Raw genomic sequence first — 8,081 nt, forward strand, 5'->3', positions numbered from 1 at the left:
CTGTTGGGGCACCACACACCCTAGCCCAAAGTCCACCTTCAGCATTCCCTGGGGACTCCGTTCCCTCGCTGTTAACGTTGCACCCTCTTAAGTGTTTTGCCTCAATGTGGCAGGATCAGATCGGGTGCAATTCCCACACTGTGTCTCCTGTGTTGTCCCCTGTAGGGCTATGGGTCAGTTAGAGGTCTCATGTCTCTTATCTGCGATGTAGTTAATTTAACCAATGACTTATAATTTAGGGTTTTATTTTAGCTGTTTACAATGAGGGAGAAGCCCAACATGGGGAACCATGGGCCGTCTCAGGAAGTGAAAATAACCAAAACCAAACAGTTGCCATCTAGTTGATTCTGACTCCTGGTGGACCCTGTTTTTCCCAGTAGAAGTCCATGGGGTTTTCTTGGCTGTAATCTTTATAGAAGCAGTCAGTTCCTTGGGTCTTTCCTCCTTGGCATCACTGGGTGGGCTTGAACTGCCAACTTTTGAATCAGTAGTTGAGTCCACACCATTTTCACCAGAGACTTAATAAAGAAATGCTATAATGGACTTAAAAGTTCGGGGTTGTGTCTTAGTTGTGAGGCATCTTAGGGAAGTAGAGGCTTTGTCGTGGACTGGTTGTTGTCAGGTAGAGGGGATGGTGATAGTGTGATGGAGTGTCATCATGCATCTTACAGAAGAAGGGAAGACTAAATCCAGGCTGATGGTGTAATTCTTTAAGAGTGGCAGTCATTCATTTTAGCCAGGGTAGGGAGATTCTTGGTCATTTCTATGTTGCCTTGGGCCGTGTTCATGTTTTGTCTTTGTTCCGACAGTGATTAGGGAGTGGTCTCATTTTTATCTTGATCCATCATGCTCAGAGAGTGGCCTTGTGTGATGTTGATGTTCTATGAAATGGATTATGTCCAATAGCATAACTAGGCCTGGTTTTAGCTCCCAGATACCAGCTCTTGTCCGTCTGTTTCACTGGAGTCCTGCCGTCAGATGTTACCTTGTCCTGTACCTGCAGAGGAGTAGGCTCCTGGTGGGTGCTGAGGCTCTTGTGGTAGTGTTCATCCCTTCCCCACCTAGAGGAGATAGATGACTTGGTTTTCAAACATATGCAGATCATTTCTTGATTATTAGCCCTGATGTTTTCCCTAAGAAGTATGATGGACTCATGTCTGTACCCTGATAATTTTCAGCGTTGCATAAGCATGTTGCCTCCACATGTATATACAAAGAACACATGCAAGAACAGGTCATTGTTCTTAAGGTTTGTTTTTAAACCTGGAAAATGAAAGCTATATTGTTTGCTTTACTTTTGGGTAACAAATCACATTATATTGATGACTTGAAGGTTCTGTGGAATTCTGAATTGTCTTCTAAGACAGAAGACAGCAAAGAAAAATTTGGCCAGTTGCCCACTTACCCACAATTCTGAAACGTTTGCTTGTGAGCAAATCATTTCACCACTCTGGGCCATACTCTTCATTTTCCATAGGAAAGGACTCGTCTGATTCAGACTATGGGCATCTCTAATAAATGGATAGGCTTTATATGTATATGATTCTTAAAAGCATACATTGAAATCTTCCCTCTCTTATGCCAGAAATATTTGTCAAAGAAAACCATGAGTTAAGAATAGCAGGAGGAGCCGTGAGGGATTTATTAAATGGGGTGAAGCCTCAAGATGTGGATTTTGCAACCACAGCCACCCCTGCTCAGATGAAGGAGATGTTTCAGTCTGCTGGGATTCGAATGATCAACAACAAAGGTGAAAAACATGGAACAATCACTGCCAGGGTGAGTGAGAAATGTGACACTAGTACAGTGATTTGTTGCTTTTATGGTAATTTTTAAAATTAGTGTTTTTCTAGTTAGCAAATAGCAAGGCTATTCCCTCAGTTCCCCAGTCCCAATCCAACTCAGATTTTCTTCTTTGTTGTAACCAATTTCAACTTAATCCTATTCTTTTGGTAGTTACCTGCTAACCTCCATATTTCAAAGAAGGCCTTTGTATGCGGTGGGCGTGTGTGTGTGTGTGTGTGTGTGTGCGCGCGCGCGCATGCGTGTTTGTGTGCGCGCTTAATTTCCCAGTTTTAAGATGTTCTTGATTCCTTACTAGGGAAGATGAAATTGCATGTACGCACGCATGAATACAAACATATTTTTACCATAATTTTGGTTAAATCAAGCTTTAGGCATGTACATTTCTGACTATATTGTTTACAGCTGGATTTGCATTATGCTATGATTACATTTATTCTGTTGCCTGTTTACTTTTCTTTGTAGTCAGTAGCATATCTCTTCTCTAGATATCCATGAACTACTAGTTTATCCTGTCCTCTGTGGCAGAACTGGAAAACATGTCTTAATTGACTTACCTATGTTACGCTTTGTTCCCTGTCACCTGGGGCACTCTGTCTTCCAGCTCCAGTTTCGAATGATTGCTTCTAGGTGTTTCAAGCTCTCATCCTGGGGTCTTCCTTGTGAGCAATGGTACTCAACCTTTGTGTCGTGACCCCTTTGGGGGTCGAACAACCCTTTCACTAGGGTCGCCCAATTCATAACAGTAGCAAAATTACAGGTATGAAGTAGCAACGAAAATAATTTGATGGTTGGGGAGGTCACCACAACATGAGGAACTATGTAAAGGGTCATGGCATTAGGAAGGTTGAGAACCACTGCTCATGAAGATGCTGACAGTTTCCTTGACTTCATTTTGTTAGAAGCCCTGTTTACTGGTTCTCATGTGGTTCTTATTTTAGACTCTCATCTCAGTAATCCAAAACCACCACTAGGTTTTGTTGATTGCATAGAGAGGTGTAATTCTTAAAGCTTTGGACGTCAAAATTTTTTTTAATTTTGCCTTTATATTGGTTTGATTGTTTTGTTGGCGATGAAATTTTAGCCTTGGAATACTTTTATTTGAGAGATTTAAAAGCTAACATCTATCATTGTTTTTTAGCTTTCTTTTTTGCCACTGAGAAGTCTGGTCCTGTTAACATTTCTCTTTACTTGAGGCCTGATTATGTTTCCTTTTGGAAATCTTTATTATCTTAGCTCTAAACCTGTTATTGAATCAATTCCAACTCACATTGACTCTATAGTATAGCAGAACTGTCCCAAAGGGGTTTCAAGGTTGTAAATCTTTATGGAAGCAGACTGACATATCTTTTTCTTGTGGAGTGACTGGTGGGTTTGAACTGCCAACCTTTCAGTTAGCAGCTCACAGCTTAACTGCTATGCTTCCAAGATTCCTTTTTCTTACCTTGTGTGTTTTTAATTTCAAATTGGTATATCTTGGTTGGGATTGCTGGGTACTTAGGGAGGCCTTTCATAATTTTACTCCCCTTCCAGTGGAAGTTATTATTTGGATGTTGGAGGCCCTGGGACTGATCTAATTTCTTTCTTTCTGTTTTTTGTATCATGCTTTCTATCATCATGCATTTACTTCCATGGAAGTGCCTTACATTGATCTTCCAGCTTTCCTTTTGTAACTTGTGTCTGGTTCCTGAAGTCATGTTTTTCAGTTCAACCTTTATAAGAGTAAGGCCCTATTTTTCAGCCTCGGTAAGGAAGGCAGTCTGGGAATCTAATTACTTCTAGTAATTACTTAAAACGGTTTTTTTTCTGTTTTCAAAACATGCTCCTTATTCCTTGCTTTTATATAGAGGTACTTGGTGCCTCAAATCCTGGAGACTGGAATATATATGGAGGACGAGTGTGTTTCTAGGAAGTATGCATGGAGATTTAGAGGAATCCTAGAATAGAAACATCAACTTTCCAGCCTTCCTTCATTCCATGTTTGACTGTCATTTCCTAATGAGAGTTTCTAGACTCCAGCTGGGCATGCTGTCTACCCCTAACTGCTTATCATCAGGCATTGTTATATACATTTTTTTCCCATCATGCTTCTCATCATCTTTTCTTTTGAAATGATCTTTTCCCTCTGTGTACAAATGCTGGCTTTTAAAGGTTAAAAACCCAGATGTCACGTTGTTGCAAAGCGCCTCAACTTTTCCCAGCTGGAGGTAATCATCTCCCTTCCCAACGTATATGGAGCACTTTATTTTAACCTGTTCACTTGGATAGGAGTTGCAGGATTTGTTAAGTTTGTTCCCTTATTGATTTTTTGCTTAAGATACATATTCTACAAATTGATATTCAGCTCTTAGCAAACTAGAGCTATTAAATATCTCTAAGAGTAGCCTAGTTTGAAATTGAAGAATCAGAAATATACTATTTTAAGGGCTTCGCTATATCATGTGTCAGAGTTGCCAGTTTGTAAATCTGTCCTTTGTCAAACTCATCTTTTTGTTAGGATAGGTACATTATTATTGTGGGTGTTTGCATTTCTGTTTAAAGGTGTATGTATACAGTGAGGGCTTACCATACTAGTCTACTTAATGGAGTCAAATTCTTCCCTCCACCCAGTGATTTTAAAAGCTAATTTTTAATCAAAAACATGTGTTTTACAGCTTCATGAGGAAAATTTTGAAATTACTACACTACGGATTGATGTTCTCACAGATGGAAGACATGCTGAGGTAGAATTTACCACTGACTGGCAGAAAGATGCTGAGCGCAGAGACCTTACTATCAATTCTATGTTTCTAGGTAATATATGGAGATAGCCTGGTCTATCAAGATGCCTTTTCTTCAATTGAAACTTGCTTGAAATGTTCTTTGACTTTTCAACAATTATATTACTGTAAGAGATATTACAGCATATTGATTAAAACAATTTAACACTGGAGCTAAGATTCCTGCTTTCAAATTCTAACTCCATTACTTCCAAAAAATAAACTCATTGCCACCAAGTCGAAGCTGACTCATAACAACCCTATAGGACAGCATAGCACTGTCCCTGTGAGTTTTCGAGACTGGAACTCTTACGGGAATAGGAAGCCCAGTCTTTCTCCCAAGGAGTGGCTGCTTCATCACTTGCTCACCCTAAAATGAGGGTTGCATTAGGTTGGCATCGACTTGATGGCAATGAGTCTTGAGTAGGGATCTAATGCATACTTCAAACAATGCCTGGCAAGTGTACACATTCAGCCAGTGTTAACAGTTCTTAGATTTGATTAATACATTACCATTTCAGGAGTAAGTGCATGTGTGCCCATACATATTTCCCCGGTGCCCATACATATTTCCAAGTTACCTGTGGACTGCACTCTGTTGTGGTGTCTCTGTTGGACTCACTCATTGTTCCCTGTTCCTGGTGCACATTGGGGATGGATGACTTCACCTTCTGCTTGAGAATCTGTGTAGTTGAAGATTTTAAAACTAGCAAACAAACAAAATCAAACCCACTACCATATAATCAAATGCAACTGATAGTAACTGTACAGGGTCTCTGAAGCTTTATAAGTCTTTACAGGAGCAACCAGCTTCATCTTTCTCCTGAGGTGTGGCAGGTAGATTTGAACCAACAGCCTTGCAGTTAGTAGTCCAACATTTACCCAGCAGTGCCACCAGGCTCCTAAAAACCAGAAGGGTCTTGATAAACTGGAGTAATCATCCTGCTACTAAAACAGGTTGCTCATCATACATTTAGCATATTGAAGTGGGGATTCTTTAAACATGTTTTTAAATGGGTTTAAACATGTTTTTGAATGGGTTAAATGGTTCAAAACTCACATTTAAGCAGTGGTATAGTTGAGTTCATCTGAAATGAACAGGCACCATACCCTGGGCTAACATTGTCTAGCATGTAGAACGTTGCTCTTTTGTTAGAAATGCCATATCACGTGGTATTTATGTCTAATTGAGCAGCTTCATTTTTAGAGACTTTTGTATTTCCAGTATATATTTTGAATGTTCTTTCATCTTTATGGTCATATATGTTAAGTGCTTTCTAGATATTAGGGAAATTAGGCACTTGTCTGTGATACTGAGTTACAGATCATTGTGCTAGTATGTCATTTAGCAATTGCTTTTGTTTTATGATGTTTGTTTTTGCCAAGCAAGCAATTTGAGTTTTAGACATGTGCGCATTTTGTTTTGTGTCTTAGCTCTTAATCATAGTTTGAATGTTCTTCCCATTCCAGGATTTTATTTTTCTTTGGTTTCTTCTACTACTCCCCCTATCCCTGATTATTTTATTGTTCTAGGTAACTTGAAAGTCAGCTCGTCTGGAGTTCTATTGGCCCCACTCGAACAAACCTTATGATATTTCCATCAGAATTGTCTTAAATTTACACAGTAATATACTGTGTATCTTTTTGATGATGAGTCCTACACAGGATCACCACATACATTTTGTGCACCTTGCCATTTGATACAAGTGGTTCGTTTTGTCATGTTTGGGTCTTTCAATGTCAACAGCTTTTTCTGTTAAGTGGTAAAGTGCAAATAACATTGAATTTGCCATCTTATCCGCCTTCAAAGGTGCAATTCATTGACATTACAGTCATCATGTTGTACAATTATTTCAATTTCCGGAACAGCTTCATCACCTCAAACAAGCTCTAGCCCTTAAGCAAAACTCTGCATTCCCTTCTATCACAGCCCTTGGTAACCAATCTACTTTCTGTTTTATGCATTTGCCTATTCCAGATATTTCATATAAGTGGGATCATATATGTAGTATTTGTTTTTCAGGTCCATCTGTGCAGTAGTATGTCTCAGAACTGCATTTCTATTTATGACTAAATAACTCATTGTATAGATATACCAAACCCTAGAAAACCAAATTCATCGCTCTCAGGTTGATGCTGACTCATAGCAACCTTGTAGGACAGGGTAGAACTGCCCTTGTGAGGTTCTGAGATTGTAACACTTTACAGGAGTAGAAAGCCCTATCTTTTCCCCATAGAGGTGTCTTATTTTGTTTATTCATCTCTCGATAGCCATGGACATTTAGGCTATTTCCACTCTTTTGCCTCATGTGAATAGTGCAGAAATGCATATTTGGTGTGTGAATTTGTTTTAGTCCTCGCTTTCAAATCTGGGGCATTATACCCGAGAGTGTATCCTATCGTGGAATCAGTGTATAATTTTTTTTTTTTAATGGACCACCGAACTGTATCCACATTGGCTGTAGCATTTTACATTGACCACATGCACTGGATAAGGGTTCCAGTTTCTCCAGACTCACCTAGACATAGGTATTTTTACATAATAACCAGGCTAGTAGGTGTCACTGTTGTATGCTAACCACAAACCACAAGATAGAGGTTTCAGATTCCACCAGCCACTTTATGGGAGAAAGATGAGGATTTCTGGTCCTGTAGACTTAGTGTTGGAAACACTACGGAGGTGGCTCTGTCAGAACTGACTCCATAGCAGGGGCTTTGGGGTTGGGTTAGTGGATGTGAATCAATTGCCTTTTTCTAAATTGACCATTTTATGTGCATATTGGTTAGTTGTATATCTTTTAGAGAATTGTCTGTTCAAGTCTTTTGCTCATTTGAAAAATTGAATAGTCTTCGTTGCCTAATTCTCTCTATATTCTGGACACTAAATCTTGTCAAATATGTGATTCCTACATATTTTCTAGTATTAGTAGTAGTTTTTCAAAGTTTTCTTCCTACTCATTACTGCCACTGAGATAATCCTGACTGAAAAGTATAGGACAGAGCACAATTGCGTCTGTGGGTTTCCGGGACTGTAAGTCTTTGCAGGAATATTTAAAGCCTCATCTTTTTCCTGCAGACTGGCTGGTGGGTTTGAACTGCTGACTTTGTAACCCAACAGGTAACCCCTATACCACCAGGAGGGATCTTTTCTTTTCTACAGGTTGGGTATATTCTTGGGTGTATTGTCTTTGTCATTATAAATACAACTCTTTACTCCATTATAGCTTCTACTTGATTTCATATATGTGAATGCTATAATTTTTTTAAAATTTTGTAACTCTCTACCTTGCTGAATTCTGCGCAGGATAGTTTTCTGTTCATTTTCTGACTTATCCATCCTTATTTCATAATAACTCTCATTTTCTAATGACTAGGCTTTGATGGTACCTTGTTTGATTACTTCAATGGTTATGAAGATTTAAAAAACAAGAAAGTTCGATTTGTTGGACATGCTAAAGAGAGAATACGAGAAGATTATCTTCGAATTTTAAGATATTTCAGGTGAGAATTTTCTTTTTT

General features: G+C 39.0%; 1 protein-coding gene across 1 annotated transcript in view; it reads left to right on the top strand.

The window, feature by feature from the left end:
* The window catches only part of TRNT1 (tRNA nucleotidyl transferase 1), a 28,486-nt gene that overhangs the window by 10,606 nt on the left and 9,799 nt on the right, over positions 1-8,081 (top strand). The window contains exons 3-5 of the mRNA XM_004715914.4: positions 1,586-1,779; positions 4,458-4,596; positions 7,937-8,063. Of these exons, the coding sequence (XP_004715971.1) occupies positions 1,586-1,779; positions 4,458-4,596; positions 7,937-8,063 (460 nt within the window). The remainder of the gene's footprint in view (positions 1-1,585; positions 1,780-4,457; positions 4,597-7,936; positions 8,064-8,081) is intronic.

The sequence above is a fragment of the Echinops telfairi genome, unplaced genomic scaffold (genome assembly GCF_000313985.2).
Source record: "Echinops telfairi isolate 266 unplaced genomic scaffold, ASM31398v2 ScPeMD7_49;HRSCAF=173, whole genome shotgun sequence".
Lineage (NCBI taxonomy): Eukaryota > Metazoa > Chordata > Mammalia > Afrosoricida > Tenrecidae > Echinops > Echinops telfairi.